The sequence below is a fragment of the Solanum dulcamara genome, chromosome 10 (assembly GCF_947179165.1).
Source record: "Solanum dulcamara chromosome 10, daSolDulc1.2, whole genome shotgun sequence".
In the NCBI taxonomy this organism is placed as follows: Eukaryota; Viridiplantae; Streptophyta; class Magnoliopsida; order Solanales; family Solanaceae; genus Solanum; species Solanum dulcamara.
In genome coordinates, this window is record NC_077246.1 from 51,432,075 (window position 1) to 51,450,964 (window position 18,890).

An 18,890-nucleotide genomic window follows, 5' to 3' on the forward strand; every position below is an offset into this window, starting at 1 on the left:
TAATATGTGTGTACACATTCAATTTTAGAAACATAATTAACATAAATAAATAAATAAATAATAATAAAAAATGAGACACTTCTTTCTTCCTTCCTCCACACTACCCTCGTTTTTTACTCCACTCCCAGCCATGGCCCACCCCCCCGTTCTTCTCCATTTTCACCACTTCAAGGGAACAATCAAAAGAAAAGCAATTATAAAAAACCATAACCTCATTTCTCTTCTTTGATTAAGTTCAGTTCATACAAAAGGAGAGGAAACGTCGAGTAAGGAATACCAATAGACTGGGACAAGATATTCAACAACGACGACCCTCCGGCGGAGCTGGTAGTTAACTCCGCCCTACCACGGCTTCCGGAAGAAAAACATCAAACGATCACCATGGACGGAGAAGAGCTCAAGGAAGGACTTTTGAACTTATCAAATGCAGAATTGACAGACAAAATTGCTAGGTTAAAAAAGTCTCTGTCTGGCAGCATTGGTGCTAGGTTACCCGATGGAGGTGAAAAGCTTAGGGCAAATATCAAACTGCACGAGGATGAATTAGAATGGAGGAAACGGCTCGGTTCCGATCAGGTTTGACTTTGAATTTTATTCAATTCCTCTTTGTTTATCACTGTTTAATTTCACAGTTCCATTTCTAGCATCGTGTGCTTGCTCGTGCATTCACTTCATTTCGTGAAATTCTAATGAGAGTAACTTGCTACAATGCTATTATAGACTCACCTCTGATTAATCTATGCTTTACAATCAGCTGTACAAGAGAATAATTATTAAATTGCAGTATGTAGCATCTGCATTATGGCCATTTCAACTAGAAAAGAAAGAAAGTATTTAGCATCTTGTTACAATTTGGAGAAGTATGAACTAGGAGTAGCGAGATTCTGAACTGTATAGAGTACCATTACCTGCAAAATGTGGGTTCTTTTATGGATTTAAACATTCTCTACAAGCTAGGGTTGGAAAGTTCTGTATTGTTGTTCAAAATTTTGGTAGAGAAGGAAAATGCAGTGTTTGATTGTCATATTTCACCTGGTTAATGTGCTTATCCGGTGGTATATGTAGGCAACATAGCTATTAGACTCATTACGGAAAATGATTGAGAAGGTCAACCAGTTAAAGAAATGTCTTGCCAGAAATCTTCAACCCAAGGATCTAGATCATTTCAACTACCTTCTTGGCATTGACATCACCTAGTCAAGAATGGTGTATTATTATTATTTGACATATGAGGTATGTGTTAGATATTCTTAAAGAAACTAATATGATGGACTGCAAAGCTGTTGATAGTCCCAGGGATTTAAATTTATGTTGTCAACAGATTAGGAGGATCCATGTAAGATTCTATAGGGTATCGAAGGCTGATTGGGAAATTAAACTCTCTCACTCTGTACAGGCTAGACACTTTTTTTTTGTTGCTATAGATGTAGTAAGTGTATTCATGCAGTCTTCATGTTGGTTGCTCTTTACGAATTTTAAGATAGATCAAGACCAGATCAATGATTGTTGTATGAAGACCATAATTAAAAAGGAACACTCATAGTATAGGATACTTGAATGCAGATTAAACCAGTTCACCAATTGATTGATGATCTATATCTGGACACTTGTATCATCGGAAAGTAAGAAACAGAACATTATCACTCGATCTATTACAGAAGCTGAATATTGACTCGCAGCAATAACAACTTGTGAGTTCATGTGGATGAAATAATTACTTCAAGAATTAAAGTTTACAGACATGAAAGAAAGTAATGTTTTGATAATTAAGAAGCATTGCACATAATTCTGTTTTTCTCGAAAAACTAAGCATATAAAAATAGATTGCCGCTTTTAACAAGTGTCGTCCATATGATTTATTTGCTCCATCTTAAGGGAGTCTTGAGTATTAATGCTAATGAGAACAATGAAATCGAGAAGTCAAGCTCATTCATGATACCAAGTTGTGAAAGTAGCAAATCAACCTTGGGAAACCTATCTAATACAAGAATATACAGGCATACACAAAAAAGAAAGACCGCTTCAGCTTCTTTACACACTCCTCTTTACATTGAAATATGGTGTTGAACAAAAAATGTTCTATGTAAGACACCTGTATCCTATGGAGCAAGCTTAAAATTATTTTTCTTGGTAAAAACAAAATTGTATTGATACCAAAGTAATATTTACAAGTCAAATAGGAGCAGACCTCCTACTTCTCAAAGAAAATTTGCCGCTATAGCTATCTACAAGGACAACTATTATGAAAGACTAGACTATTACAAGTAAAGAAACTGTACTACATCCACTAGTCAAACCAAAAAACAATTGCTCTGTTACAGGAACTAGCCTATAGATCAAAACAAAGTCATGGCATGATATTAAGGCTGTCTAAGGGATCCTTCCACTTCTTGCTGTCTCTGCCTCGAATATGCATATTCTGTACTATACCTCTGCAAATTCTAACTTCCTGGAAGTGGCCATTTTGGAATCTGAGATTATTCCTCTCCCTCCAGATCGTAGAAACTATCATCGCAAACACATAACTTATAATTGCCCCTCTTCCATTTTTTTTTTTGCCCGTCGACTATCCCATAAAAGTTCTTCTTGACAACAACCAATACTCCTATGGAAGCCTAGCCATTGATGCATTCTATATGATATCAAAGGCTGATTGGGAAATTAAACTATCTCACTCTGTGTAGACTAGACACTTTTTTTTTTGTTGCTAAAGATGTAGTAAGCGTATTCATGCAGTCTTCATGTTGGTTGCTCATTACGGATTTTAAGATAGATCAAGACCAGATCAAGGATTGTTGTATAAAGACCATAATAAAAAAGGAACACTCATAGTATAGGATACTTGAATGCTGATTAAACCAGTTCACCAATTGATTGTTGATCTATATCTGGACACTTGTATCATCGAAAAGTAAGAAACAGAACATTATCACTCGATCTATTACAGAAGATGAATATTGACTCGCAGCAACAACAACTTGTGAGTTCATGTGGATGAAATAATTACGTCAAGAATTGAAGTTTACAGACATGTGAAAGAAAGTAATGTTTTGATAATTAAGAAGCATTGCACATAATTCCATTTTTCTCGAAAAACTAAGCATATATAAATAGACTGCCACTTTTAACAAGTTTCGTTCATATGAATTATTTGCTCCATCTTAAGGGAATCTTGAATATTAATGCTATTGAGAACAATGAAGTCTAGAAGTCAAGCTCATTCATGATACCAAGTTGTGAAAGTAGCAAATTAACCTTGGGGAACCTATCTAATGCAAGAATATACAGGCTTACACAAAAAAGAAAGATCGCTTCGGCTTCTTTACACACTCCTCTTTACATTGAAAAGATGGTGTTGAACAAAAAAATGTTCTATGTAAGACACCTGTATCCTATGGAGCAAACTTCAAAACTATTTTTTTTTGGTAAAAACAAAATTGTATTGATACCAAAGTAATATTTACAAGCCAAATAGGAGCAGACTTCCTACTTCTCAAATAAATTTGCAGCTATAGCTGTCTACAAGGACAACTATTATGAAAGACTAGACTACTACAAGTAATGAAACTGTACTACATCAATAACTCAAACCAAAATATAATTGCTCTATTACAGAAACTAGCCTATAGATCAACAAAGTCATGGCATGATATTAAGGCTGTCTAAGGGATCCTTCCACTTCTTGCTGTCTCTGCCTCGAATATGCATATTCTGTGCTATCTCTCTGCAAATTCTAACCTCCTGGAAGTGGCCATTTTGGAATCTGAGATTATTCCTCTCCCTCCAGATCGTAGAAACTATCATCGCAAACACATAAATTTTAATTGCTCCTCTTCCAGTTTTTTTATTTGCCTGTCGACTATCCCATAAAAGTTCTTTCCAACAACCAATACTCCTATGGAAGCCTAGCCATCGAAGCATTCTGGCCCAAAAGTTACTTGTACAGTGTCACAGAATACCCACTCCATTGGCACATGAATCCCAAACCTAAGCAATCTATATACTGTGGCTATTCTTCTCCAAACAACTAACCATAGACAGAATTTATGCTTAGGATGAATATTTTCCTAAAGAACACTACCTTACCTTCTGATATTTTGGCATGAGCTTAGTATAGAGTTTCTTAATTGAGAATCTGCCTCCCACCACCATGGATTGGAGTCTAGTTAAAAGGTCTCCCTAAAGTGAAGTAGCCTGCATGATGTGTTTCCTGGAAGCCAGGATCTTCATGACTATCCAAGTTGCATTACCTGGGATGGTACGATTCTTCACACTCTCCCTTTTCAAATAATACTCATACATCCACTTGATCCACAAACAATCTTTCTTGGTAGCCACAACCCATAATTGTTTAGGAATAGAAACATTGTTCCACAAGGCAAGATTCAGGATGTTGAGCCCTCCTGCAGCTCTTGGGGAACAAATCCTATCCCAAGAGACAAGTGCTTTCCTTGACAGAGTTGCTGCCCCTGTCCAGAGAAAGGATCTGCAGATCCCCTCTATAAGTGTCAATAGCTTCTTAGGTAACACAGATTTGTGCCCAGTAAATTTGAATACCAAAGACCACTGACTTAATTTATTGAATTGTTCCTTCATATGACAATAATTTTGCTGACCAGCACCTAATCCTTTCTGTGATTTTATCTACCAGTGACATACATTGGCCAATTGTGAGTTTTTTGGAGGATAGGGGGACAACCAAGTATTTGAAGGGGATTTCCCCCTTCATGTAGCCAAGAATAGATAAGGTTTCTTGCTTAAGTGCTTGATTCACACCACTCAGATAGATTGAGCTTTTTACCCTTCGGGGTGGCCCAGTGGTTTGGGCTTGGGACTTCCATGTTGGAGGTCTCAAGTTCGAAACTCCTTGCCAGCGAAAGCAAGGGGTTTCTCTTCTGGGTCGAGCTCGTCGCACAGGGCTTGCCTAGTGCGGGTTACCTCTTCTGTGTGGTTTGCTAGCTATTGCATAGGAGCGGGGGTTTTACCGTGTGCGCACTCAAAGGAAAGCGGCTGCAGGTTTCCCTTGTCATTAAAAAAAGAAGAAGATAGATTGAGCTTTTGTCTGGATTGGCCTGAAGTTCTGAGGCATCTGAGAACCTTTGGAAAGAACTTTGAAACAGTGGGAGAGCTGACAAAGCCATCAAAAAAGTCTGGGAGATGGTTCCTGCTGTCATTTTTTGGGTTATTTGGAATGAGAGAAACCACATGTGTTTTGATGGGATTTCAACTCGTCTTCATACTCTAAAAGCTATATGTTTACTTTTTTGTTCAGTTGGAGATTTTTCTCCCCTGTTAATAGCATTGACAACTTCCTGGACTTTGTGAGCTCCATGGTTATTGTGTAGTCTAACTTAGTTTCTACTCCAAAAGCTTACTAGCTTTTGTTTTTGCTCCAAAAGCTCTCAAGCTTTTGCTTTTGTAATATGGCACCATCCAGTTGCCTTTTTTGTTGTCAATGAAAACTTCTTACTTCATCAAAAAAAAATTGGCGGTCTTCCTATAATCCTCCTGTTCTTTCAGATATCTTCCGCTTCATAAAATTATTTTTTCACAAGGACCATTCCAAATTCTGAGGTGCTGCATTCCAACTTTTCCTTCTTGGATTGCAGACCCTAGAACCATAGTAAGATGGCAAAAAGCTCTTTATTGAGACCCATAACAACTATATTTCATAATGGAATTTGCATGAGTCTTGACACTAAATTCTGCACTTTTATTGTTTTTCCACAATCATGCCATTTTAGCTCAATAGTATAGGTGGTTTCTGAATTTGATTTATAATGGTAATGATATTCTCAAATATTCCAAAGTCCTACCTTCAAAAGAATATGTTTTATCCTCTTCAATGATAATATAATTGAGCATACTTGCTACTTATGTGTCCACACGAAGTTGATGGGTGCATGAGGCATGACTTTTGTTCTGTTGGTAAGGTCAATACTTTTTTTTTGAAACAGGTATCTTTGTATTATATCACAAAACAGTACATGGGTTGTACTGAAGCCATATTTATGCAAATGTCTCCTTTTCCGCTGTTTCCGGTCTATATCGATTCTAAATCATCAATTATAGATACAGTGTCATTGGAGTATAATGGATTACACCAAAAACATAAAAATATAATGCAATTTAACTGACCTTTTGGACACTATTCTCTATGCTCTTAAAACACCTAGAATTCCTTTTCTTTCCAAATAGTCCACCATATACTAGCAGAGATAATTCCTCATCTGTTTCTGTCCTTTGCATTCACCCCTGCTGCTTCTCAACTCTTTAAAGCCTCTAAGACTATACTGGGCATGGTCCGGGAGATGCCTTTAAGGTTCAAAAAAAAAAATCCTCCATAGCTATTGGGTATACTTGCAGTGTAGGAACAGATGGTTAACTGTCTCTAACGTCTCCCCACCAAGGAAACATCTAGAGCATAAGGTTATTCCTCTTTTCATCAAGTTATCTTGAGTCAGAACAACTTCTTTGACCAACAACTATATGAAGAATGAAATTTTATGAGGTATTTTGCTTTTCCATATTTGTTTTCATGGTCAACAGTGTGTTTGTCTGATCCATCAACCTGTAGGCTGAGTTAACTTTGAATTCCCCTCTGGTATTGCTCTTCCACCACATAATATCTTCCCCTGTTTGTAGCCCTTTGAAAGCTTCCACAGTGTTGAAAAATTCTGCCACTCTTGCTATTTTCCAGTCATTGAATTGTCTTCTGAAATTAAAGCTCCACCATTGATTAATCCATAACTCTGCTGAAGGTATGTTGCTGTCCCAGAACTATATTGTATATGTCAGATGAAATTACTTCCAGGTTTCCCTTTTCATGCCACTCATTTTTCTAGAATCTTATCTAGCTTCCATCTACAACTTTGAACTTTGCATTACCTCTCAACTTCATCCCACATGCTTATTGATCTCCACAAACTCACTCCATAAGGTGTAGTCACTTCTTTGGTCATCCACATATCTTCACCTTCAAATTTTGCACTTATTATCCTTTTCCCTAGCATTTGAATATCATTGGTAAACTTCCACTACCACTTCATTGTGAGGGCTTTACTTTGCACCTTCAGGTAACCCCTGCCTTCTTGTCAGTTATCACTACTTTCCACTTCACCAGATTGAAGCCTTTCCTCTGTTTGTTGCCATGCCATTGGAATTTTCTCCTGATTCTGTGCAGTTTCTTCATTGGGAACAAGGTCAACATGTAAGTTGGCCAGGCATCTAGGACTCAGTTGATGAGAGGCAGTCTACCTCCCAAGGACATAAATAGAGTTTGCCATCTAGCCAATTTCTTTTCACACTTCTATAACACACCATTCCATGTATCAACAGAGTTGGATTTGCCACCTAGAGGCATCCCCAATTAAGTTGTTGGCAGAGTATTGATTTCCCCACTAAGGTTTGCTGCTAGGCAGTTCATATTTGTGACTTCATTGATTGGATACACTAAGCTCTTCCCCCGATTGATATGTAGTCCAGAGATTCCTTCAAACAGTATCAACATAACCCTCAGATATTTCAATTTTTGTTCCTCAACATCACAAACTATTAGGGTATCATCTGCATACTATTGGTGTGTCACCTCCAAACTGTCACTACCCTCTCTGGCAACATCAAAACCTTTCAACCTGGCTTTGTTGTTCCAGTTTCGATCATACTATTCAACCCCTCCATAGTGATTAAAAACAGGAAAGGTGACAAAGGGTCACCTTGCCTGAGACCTCTCTGAGTATTGAAAAATTGTGCTGGGGCTCCATCAATAAGAATGGAAAACTTGAAGTTGAAATACAATACTTTATCCATCTCAGCCATCCCTACTGTTCGTGAATTACTACTGGTTCCGCTTCTTCATCTCCCAATTAACGAGTTTGTTATTTAGATTTTGAACTATAATTGCATTATCTTCTCTTTCGCCTATGCTACTTCTCCATTTTCTGCATCTACAAACTCCTCTTCTCATCTTATCGTTAATGTTTTCCCCCCTTTGGGTTCTCTATCTCCATCATCACCATTGCTGTGTAAGAGTTTTTCTTCTCTGTTTGCATCGTTGCATGCAAAGCTTTCTGTAGAACATGGCATCGATGAAGTTGTCTTCTCTGATAGCTTTTGGGTTGTTTTCTCCGTATGTTTTATTGAAGATATTTGTCCAGCTCTATCTGCACTTTTACTTCTTTTTTGGGGCCAAGTACTCTTGGGCCTGGACAAGAAGCCCAAATCTGATCTCAAATTTAAATGAGTCATGTGCAAGCCACATGTCTTATTAAACCTTGGGAAAACTACACAAAATAGACCCAATTGTGGAACTATTTATCCAAATTGTACCCAACCCAAACTATTCACTCTTAATAGACCCATGGCCAAAACTATTTACCCTCTAAGTTAGTAGAAAATATATTCTTTGTGATACTCCGTCGGTATATTGATACCATATCGGTATCATATAGGACTAAACTTAATCCTCTGTGATACTCCGTCGGTATTATTGATACCCTCTTGGTATGACGTTAGTGCGAATTTTAAAATAAATCTATGCCATTTTAAAATAAAAAGGGTTTATGAAAGTAATGGGGCATTTAAGGGTAAATACTTTCCCTTTTGAGGTATAAGTGTTCTTTTCCCTTAAACCTCCCCCCTCCATCTGTCTTGCTCTTACAACCCATATGTTGTTTCTCACTAGCATCCCTTATTGATGGGATTCTAGTACAGAATTACAATCACTTCGAATTATACCCAGGGTAAAACCTTGTACTGGATTCAACCTGGTTTCTTCTCCAATGGTTCCATAACTTTATTCCGTTGTGATTTCAAACCTGGGTTTGTACTCCACCCTTATCGGAAAGTGGTAAGTAATTCCCTTCCGTTCTATGGAGACCTCCTTATGTATTTTCCTGTTGTCGTTGGCCACCAGAATTCTCACCCACTTCATGTGGTTTTTTAGCTCTGTTTCTTCCTCAGTTGCGATCCGTCTTCCATAGACTTCTCCAATATCTTGGAAGACTTTGTGAGACCACAAATGCGGAGGAATGCCTACCACTTTGATCCAAATTTCTTTGCATGTTAAGGAGTTGGGGATGCTTCCTATTAAAGGGTTCCACCATTCCAGATGGAAGCTGCAGTTCTTCCATCTCCATTGCCCTTATAAGGTTTTCTCCGCCATGTGTTTGTTTGAATTTACAGGTCATTGTAGGTATTGTTGTGAATTTCTTCATACAAACAGGAATCAGAACTGAGTCTTATTTGTCAATTTAATTTGCTGTACTAAAGTAACTAGTTCGAAAAGGAGAGCCTGAAAGTTGGATGCGACTTTATAGGTGCACCTTATAACTTCGAGCCACAGGCTTCACCGTCTGTGTCCTCTTCTCAGTCCACCTTTGCTGTTTGGTTTTTGAACAAGTTGGAAGCAGAAGTGCAGTTTCATTTTAAACTCATTTCTCTTCTTCCGCTTGAAGTTAACCATTAATTTTTGTTACTTTTGCTTATTGAATAGCAGGCAGAGTCTAAGCTAGCCAATGCTTTCCAAGAAGAATTATATGCTCTGAATCCCTGTGACCGCAAAAGGACATTAAACAACCAGTTTTCACAAAGAAAAAGACAGAAGCAAGAGTTGTTGTCACAGGAGGTACCTTGTAAGTCTTCTGTAGACAAAGATGAACAAGTTTTAAATGTTGATCTAAAAGGAAGGGATTCTTCTACTCGTTATAAAGAAAACATCGCCAGCTGTTTCTCGGAGAAGTATGTGTTTCGTTTTTGGGTTCTTCTATTTCCCCCAACTTTCTTAGACAATTTGTCTGCTATATCACTTTATTGTTGCTGTTATTATTTTGGTTATTACTGGAAGCTCTCACTCATTAGGAATTAGTGTAATTGAATAAGGTTCATTGTGAAAGATGGGTCCGCTAATTTTTAGTTTAGATCAATGGGAGTGTCAAAACTTCTCCTGTTTTTTCAGAGACCTAAATTAGAAAAGGAAAAAAAAAGCTTCTCGTGCTTTTGCTTTAGAAGTTGTGTAGTAAAATCATATTTAATACTCCATTAATCAAACAAAAAGTTGAGATTTCTACTTTGAGCCTTCTGAAAACTGTGTCAACCTCATGAAATAGAATACTTTGTCACGACTCCTCTCTCTATATATTTTAAAATATGCCTTATTCTCAAAAAGTTTGTCTGCTGTAAAATATGTTGAAGAGTCTTGACAAAGTATTCTATTTCAGGAAGTTACCAATCTCAAAAAAAAAGTATTCTATTTTAGGAAGGTGGACAATGTTTTCAGATGGCCCAGATTAGAAAACTCAACTTTCAGTTTGAAATATGGAGTATTAAATATGACATTGCTTCTTTTCAGCAGTTGTACTTTGCTGACTTGCTGTAGAGTAACATGCACAAAAGTGTATGGGTGTAAAAATGGTTTAGTATCTCTCTCAGAACAATGTTCAGTTCTATGATTATGTGATTACACAGTAGCTCCCAAATGTGATCTCTGTAGTTCTTATTCTGCAACTATCCTTGTCCACTTCAATTATACTCTGTTTGCTGCAAGTATTTTCAAAAGAATGAAAATTTCTAAGTTGGTAGTTATATATAAATATAAACGGTAGCACCAAGGCATCTTTACAACACAAAGCATTAGGTCCTTTAGAATTTATGGCCAATCAATGAGAACAAGGAAATTCCTGCAGCCTAATCTTTGATCTCCCTACCTTTTTGTATACTGATATTTCTTAGTTTCATTCCGCAATCTTTGTGGATAATTCCTTATCTTTGATCTCCCTACCCTTTCCTTACTGGTATTTCTCTTCCCTACTTCCTGGGGGGGGGGCTCTCTTTCCCGCACTCTCTAGATGGAATCTTCATTTTTATTCCTTTACTTTCATTACCTTTTTTAACTATTACCTTTTGTGATAGTTTTCCGAAGGCTTTGCAATGGGTGACAATTTGATTTATTTCAATGCGGGTTTTAAGTCTTTCGATATCACTAAATGGAGCACTGGCAGCTCTATGTGGTTCGAATGGGTTGAGAGGAGTAGAAAGATGATGAGGAGATCTTCCATGAGCAGCAAAACCATGGAATGGATCTGCTTCACTCTCAGAGAAGCTTCCAGCGATCAGAAGAAAACAATCAGAAGATGGAAAACTGCAGAAAGAGAGGCGGAGCATTTCTGTACCAGGAAACATAATGAACATGGAAGATTTATATGTATCATTTCCATCAATAATGGGGGTAGGTCCATACTGGTCATGCAAGAATTAGCCTTGAATGCCGGATGGCACGACATAGCATTTAAAATTGAAAGGTTCATTAAATGCTCTAAAAGAATGGAAGTGCCAAGACCTCCCAGAGTAACCAAAGCCAACTACCCTTATGCAAAAGCAGTTAAGGATAGTATATGGCAATCAATTACTATAAAGGAGACAGAGATTGCGAACAATTCTAGCATTATTGAAGTCCTCACACATGCTGAAGACCAAGAGAATGGGCTTCTAGAAAGATGCTTAGTAGGTCATCTCGAAGGACAGATAAAGGAAAAGCCAACTTTATCTGAGATAAGAAGATGGTCGTCAACACTCTGGAAGAAGGCATTCAGTGTTAACATCTATGAAATGTATGGAGGTATGTTTCTGTTCGAGTTTCCTAACATAAACATGGTTGAACAAACCCTACAAGGGCAATGGAACCGGAGGAATCACAGATTCAATCTGGAATTGTAGAATCCTATGGTGGGTTATCTCCCCAATAATACTCTGAAGATGGAAACATGGATCATAATTGTTGGAATCCCCCTTTATCTCTGGTCGGGCAGAGTATTTCAAGAAATCAGAATCCTATGCAGAGGTTGGTTGACCACAGAGGAGGAAACAGAACTAAGAAATCACATGAAGTGGGCAAGAATCGTGGTTGCAAATGATGGAAGAATTGTGATTGAGGAACCAGAACCGCTACAAATTCAACAACAAGAAGTAATAAGGAATAAGGAGAGGGAGACTTAAAACTGGGTGCAACAAAACTTGATCAAACTGGGTAAAGTTTTGGGTGTTAATTTCTAGGGTCATGAAGAGGAGGCCTTGGAGTTATTACTTTAAGTGGACAGTTCGAGACAAGCCAGAAGAATGGGGGCAGAGGCTGTATACAAGAAAACAAGATTCAGAGGTTCTCAAGAGTTAAAAAGTTTAGTAAGCTTTGATGTAAAATTTAAAAATAGTGGAACCGGGGTACGGGGAGAAACTTGCTCATCAGTGATAGATGAAATTTAAGTTGGTTTCATGGAATATAAAAGGACTGAATAACAGGGACTCAATCTTTGCTTTAGGTGAAAGAACCAAATTACAAATATCTAGAAACTAGTCTTTTAAAGGCCCATGTTAAGTGTTTTGAGGAGCGTGAAGCAGAAAAAAGCGACAAGGCCTCGCTTCACACTTTAAACAAAGCACTTGCTTCAACACAACTTGTTTAGCTTAGTATGATGATGATACAAAATGAGATTAAATGAAAGTGAGGATTCATATTGCCAACCCCAACTTGTTTGGGATTGAGGCGTGGTAGTAGTAGTTCCTATTTTTCTCCTACTTGAATTTCTTCCGGAGATCATTTCGGTCATGATATTAATTTGATATTCTAAATAAGCACTTGTGATCTTCAAGCTACACCGAGACATTATTTGTTGTACTTGTTTGCTATAAAATCCATGAAACTTTGACTTGTTTAATTATTCATTTCCTTTCATGCCTTTCCTTGGCTGCAATTTGTACCTTTTGGTGTCCTATTATGAATAATCAAACAAAAGGAAAACGTGTTTGCTAGTGATTCAATCTTTCTTTTTTTTTCAGGTGTAAAGCCTCTCAAGCCCAATCTTCGTTTACTCGAAGGCATGCAAATGTAAGGCTTCTTATGCATCTTGCTTATCCCATTCCAGCTAGCTTCCATGTAGTTGTGTAACTACTTTTTTGTCAATATGACAACTCGGGAAAAATGTTGGGTATATAAGAAAAGTTAAGTTGCATGGGCTCTTCACTTTTGATGCCTCACCTATGCCAGATTCTTCGAAAATACACTACTTTTGAAGAATCTGACACGCACCCTCTGACACTTTTGAAGAGTCGGAGCAACATAGAAGAAAACAAGCCCCTAGTGACGTGTTTCAGGCCCAAAATGGACAATATCATTAGTGGGCTAGGCTATTATAGTTGGTATCAGGGTCACTCCGTGTGCAACCTTGAGTGATGGTGGGGCAAATCTCAAAGAGGATGTTGAATCTGCAAAGGAAGGTGTATATGATACCCTAGGCAAATTCAACATCGACAAAACATGGGAGAGTTGCTGAGTATATATGGTAACAAGTCTTAGACCATAATGACACATTTTACAGTTGTGCAGGCATATGCCCAAATCGTCACTAGTGTATGCAGTTACAATTTCAGGCAATACCTTTGGTGGATTCTCAATACTCACATGTTAAAGAATACTCAAATGGTTGTTCCAGTGCACCACTACCTCTTTCTTTCTCTCCTTCTCTTCCTCCATTAGGGGGTGGGGGGTGGTTAGTTGCTGTAAGTACACTTTGATTGATGAACTTATTACTACTTTAACCGCTTAGTCCCTCCTTATTTCTTCTTGTTTCAGTATTCATTAGAAGTTTGCTAGGGTATAATGATCAGAAATGTGAAACGGAAGATATAATAAGAGAGAACTCGACTTTGATTATTCCATCAAGCTATTGAGTTTAAATAAATATGTTTACATTTGTTAAAAAAGAAAGAAAATCACTATATACAATAGGAGTAAATCGAGTGATCTAATATATTCACAAGGATTCTTACACTCCTCCTCAAGTTGGTGCACTAATCACATGTACCACTCTTACTACACATATTACTTGTTCTAGGACTGGCTAAGACTTGGTGAATATATTTACAAGTTGATCATTTGACTTCACGAACTTTGTGGTGATGTCTCCTCCGTGTATCTTTTCTCCGACTAAAGAACAATCAATTTCTATGTGTTTTTTCCTCTCGTATGATATCGGATCTAATGCAATGTGAAGTGTAGCCTCACTATCACACACAAGTTCCATTTCATTATTTTTTCCAAATCCTAACTCCAATAGTTGCTTGATCCATATAAGTTCACATGTAGCCATTGCTATAGCCCATTATTCATCTTCTGCACTTAATCGAGCAATCACATTCTGTTTCTTACTTTTCCAAAACACCAAATTTCCTCCAACTAAAACTCAATACCCAGAGGTAGATCGTTTGCCAGAGGGTGGCTCTGCCCAATCTGCATCTGTATATCCAATGATTTGCTTATATCCTCGGTCTTTGTAAAGTAGTCCTTTCCTTGAGAAGATATTATGCGTTGAAGAATGTGAGTGATTGCATTTCAATGATTGTCACAAGGAGAATCGAAGAACTGACTTATAACACTAACCGGGAAAGCAATTTCAGGTCGAGTCACAGTGATATAATTCAATTTTTTTTACCAACCTCCTGTATATTCTAGAATCACTAAGAGGCTCCCCATGAGCAACAAACTCTGGTTGTTGCTCCGTATATACCTCATCTTCGAGATCCCCATGAAGAAAAACATTTGTAATATTCATCTGGTAGAGAGTCCAATAGTGAAGAACAACCATGAGCAACAAACTCTGGTTGTTGCTCCGTATATACCTCATCTTCGAGATCCCCATGAAGAAAAACATTTGTAATATTCATCTGGTAGAGAGTCCAATAGTGAAGAACAACCATAGATAAAAGCAGTCTTAGCTACAGGAGAGAAGGTATCACCAAAGTCGAGATGAAAATTTGTGAAGCCTTTGGCAACCAGTCATGCTCTATCAATCTATCTATCAGGGTCAACCTTCACGGTATATACCCAATGACAACCAACTGGAGACTTATCATGGGCCAGACGAAGAGTGCAGCTGACGATGATAAGTCAAAAATTTGCTAAGATATTGCAGAGGGACATGATGAATTGCTGTAGCCTCTCGTACTTTATTTATTCTTTTTTCCCTGAACATAGTTCATTCTCTTGGAAGCCATGAACTTTTACTTTATTCCTAATGTGGTCTTTCTTTCCATATATAATTCATTATTTTTCCAGGGGGAAGCTGTTGTTCTAGTGGATGAGGGGGATCCTGATGCAATTAAAGTGACAGAGCGAGTGGACCAAGTGGTTGAACGGTAATATATTAGTAAATTAGCATTTTCTCTCAGTGACATACCAACATCTGATCTGAGTACTAGTGAGCAATTGTTGATATCTCTTATATTCCTCTTTTTCCTGCAGTAAGGCAACCAAGATATACTATCCTTCGCGGTATGGCATGTATCACAACCTTACTGATTCACTATGCATTACTTATTACCTTGGGTAGTACCATCTTTTTTATTGCTTACGATTTCTTCATTTTTTTTTTGCACTGACATAGGGCTGATCCCGAATCCGTTGAAATTTGTTGTTCGGACATGGAATCTCTTGCACCTGAAGCATATTTGTCATCGACTATAATGAATTGCTATATCCGGTGAGTTAACCAAATTGACAAAGTGTCACTACCCTCTCTGGCAACATCAAAATCCTTCAACCTGGCTTTGTTGTTCCAGTTTCGATCATACTATTCAACCCCTCCATAGTGATTAAAAACAAAAAAGGTGACAAAGGGTCACCTTGCCTGAGACCTCTCTAAGTATTGAAAAATCTTGCAGGGGCTCCATTAAGAAGCACGGAAAACTTGACAGTTGAAATACAATACTTTATCCATCTCAACCATTTCTGCCCGAAGCCCATTCTTTCCAACATGTTCAGTAAATACCTCCAGTTGACATGATCATATGCTTTCTCTATGTCCAGCTTGCATAGTATTTCAAGTTTCTTCTGTTTAATTCTGGAATCTACAGCTTCATTAGCAATCAGCACAATGTTCATGATGTGTCTACCTTTAGTAAATGCCATCTACTGGAAATCAACCAATTTACCAATCACTCCTTTCAGCCTCTCAGTCAGTACTTTGGAGAGAAGTTTGTACATGCTACTGATCAGGCTTATAGGTCTGAAATCCATTAGCTCCCATGCTCCTTTCTTCTTTGGTATGAGTGCAATGAATGTTGCATTGAAGTTTTTCTCAAAAACTTCTTGTTCATGGAAGTTTCGAAAATTATTCGTTATTTCTTATTTACATTTTCCCAACGCTTGATGAAGAACCCCATAGTGAATCCATCAGGACCAGGTGCCTTATCCACTGCACACATCTTCAGACATCTCAACACTTCACTCTCTTCAAAGTTGGCTTGTAAAGCTTCCTTTTCCTCCTCTGTTGTGACTGGACATTGGACATCTTGAAAAGTAGGCCTCCATTGAGCAGTTTCAGTGTACATTTTCTTATTTTTATAGAAATCAGTGATTTCCCCTTTAATTTTGTGTGGCTCTCGAGTGATTTCTCCCTTTACCATGAGCTGATCTATGTTATTATATCTTCTATCTGCTATTTTGTGAATTTGTTTTGTGTTCTTGTCCCCTTCCTTTAGCCACACGGCTCTTGATTTCTGTCTCCACAGGCTTTCTTCCCTTTTGACTAGTTCCTCATACTCAAACATAATCCCTACCTTCTTTCCTTTGTGAGAATTCTATCTTCTCTATTTGCATCTATTATTGCCATTTGTTCAAGTAGCTTTTTCCTCTGATTGCCCAGATTTCCAGCATCATATTTCCTCCATTCCTTCAGTTTAGTTTTATCAACTTTGAGTTTGGATGCTAAAATATGGTCAGGTCTTCCAGTGAAGTTTAAAGAATCTCACCAATCTTCAACTCTGTCAACTAAGCCTTCTGTTTCGAGCCACCAGTTTTCAAACTTGAAATAGTTCTTGTTTCTCTCCCAAGATCCACCCAACAAGGCTAATGGAATGTGGCGTGAACTCAATCTTTGTAGGGGTACTTCTTTCAAATTATTGAAGTTAGCATCTCATTCTTCTAAAATCAGGATCCTATCAATCTTGGATGCTGCTTCGTGTTGTTCCCCTTTGAACCATGTGTAAGTAGCATCCTCTAGTTGCAAATCAATTAACTTCATGTCTTCAATGAAATCTGAAAATTCTTTCATGCCTTTTGTTCTTCTATTTCCGTTCTTCTTCTCACAAGTGAACCTTGATACATTGAAATCCCCACATAGAGCCCACGGTCCCTCCATCAGACTCCTCACTCATCCTATTCAGAAGTGAACCTTGATACATTGAAGGCGTTTCAGGGCTCCATGTTAACTGGCAGAAGGGCTGTCTCTACCCAGTCAACCATGTGCCTAATATGCAGATCCTATCAGAGAACCTAGGGTGTCAAGTGGCTTCCCTACCTACTAAATACCTAGGTATGCCTCTCGGAGCAAAGAATAAGGAGTTGGAAGTGTTGAATGAGATTCTGGAGAGAAGTGAGAGAAAACTAGCAGATGGAAAAGTCAATATTTGTCTTTGGGTGGCAGACTAACACTTATAAAATCAGTCATGGATGGTCAACCTACCTATATGATGAGTCTATTCCCTCTCCCAAGCAGCATAGAGAAAAAACTTAACAAGGCGAGAAGAGTATTCCTATGGCAGGGCAACAAAGAGAAGAAGGGATACAACCTAGTCAAATGGGATATGGTGATCCTTAGCAAAGAGCAGGGTGGTCTAGGCATAAAAAAGCTAGGTGCACATAATGAAAGTTTACTGAAGAAATGGTTGTGGAGATTTTTTTGTGAAGATATGGCTCTTTGGAGGAGATTCAATTCACAAAAATATGGGCTCCTGAATAGCTGGACTACTGAGGAGGTCACTGGTACATTTGGGTGTTTGGTGTGGAAAACAATTAGAAAATTGTGGCTCTCTGTCAGTAATAATCTGAAGTACACAATTGGTAATGGGGTAAAGACTAGTTTCTGGAACGAAGTGTGGATTGGGGAAGAAAATCTGAAGACTACCTTCCCAGATATGTACATGTTGAGCTTGCAACAGATGGACAAAGTGGCACAAGTATGGAGTCCTCAAGGGTGGAACTTGATTTTTAGGAGGGCTTTTAACCACTGGGAGATAAACAGAGTGGCTGAACTGCTGAAAACAGAGTGGCTGAACTGCTGCGGGTCCTAAATGGTTTCTCAGGAGTACATGCAGGTCCTGATTTGCCAGTTTGGAAGTTGCACAACAAGGGCTGCTTGGCTGTGAAATCATGCTACTGGACACTGAATTACAGTTGCTCAATGATAACTATCTGGCCTTGGGAACTGGTTTGGAAGGTTAAAATCCCTCCCAAAGTCTCATGCTTCATCTGGCTGGTGATCAAGAGAGCCTTTTTAACCCACGAAGTACTACAGAGAAGAGGTATACAGATTTGCTCAAGGTGTTTTATGTGTGAGAAAGAGACAGAGATAAATAGTCACTTGTTCTTGCACTGCAGAACAGCTGTAAATCTGTGGAACATGTTCTTCTGTATACTAGGCATACAACAACAACAACAACAACAACAACAAGCTCAGTATAGTCCTACCATGTGGGGTCTGGGGAGGGTAGAGTGTACGCAGACCTAACCCCCACCTTGAAAGGTAGGGCGGCTGTTTCCGAAAGACCCTCGACTTAAGAGAGAAGAACAAGAGAGGAGAAACAAGAAAAATAAGACATAGGTCAGTAGAGCCAAGCATATCAAAAACAATATAAAAATATGAGAAATGAGAGTGAGAAAGTCAGGGTAGGAAAGACCGGAAAGAAAGGAGCATTAACTACTATAGATAAATAGGATACCCAATGTAAACCGGACCAACAAATATAAGCAGTAATCAAATGCAGAAATCAAATGTTAATAAACAAATGAGCAAAACTACGACTACTATGGAGAAAAGATAAGCCACCTAGCCCACTATCTTAGT

General features: G+C 38.2%; 1 protein-coding gene across 6 annotated transcripts in view; it reads left to right on the plus strand.

Moving 5' to 3' along the window:
• Positions 1–80: 80 nt before the first annotated feature.
• Positions 81–18,890, plus strand: part of LOC129870098 (ubiquitin-like-specific protease 1D) — a 36,335-nt gene continuing 17,525 nt past the window's right edge. For 2 of the 6 annotated variants that reach the window (XM_055944691.1, XM_055944692.1), the window contains exons 1-6: positions 83–576; positions 9,494–9,738; positions 12,829–12,877; positions 15,104–15,183; positions 15,290–15,319; positions 15,432–15,527. In XM_055944691.1, the coding sequence (XP_055800666.1) occupies positions 382–576; positions 9,494–9,738; positions 12,829–12,877; positions 15,104–15,183; positions 15,290–15,319; positions 15,432–15,527 (695 nt within the window). In that variant the 5' untranslated portion in view covers positions 83–381. Of the gene's footprint in view, positions 577–9,493; positions 9,739–12,828; positions 12,878–15,103; positions 15,184–15,289; positions 15,320–15,431; positions 15,528–18,890 lie in introns of all 6 variants that reach the window. The other 4 variants (XM_055944694.1, XM_055944690.1, XM_055944693.1 and 1 more) reach the window with 4 other exon arrangements.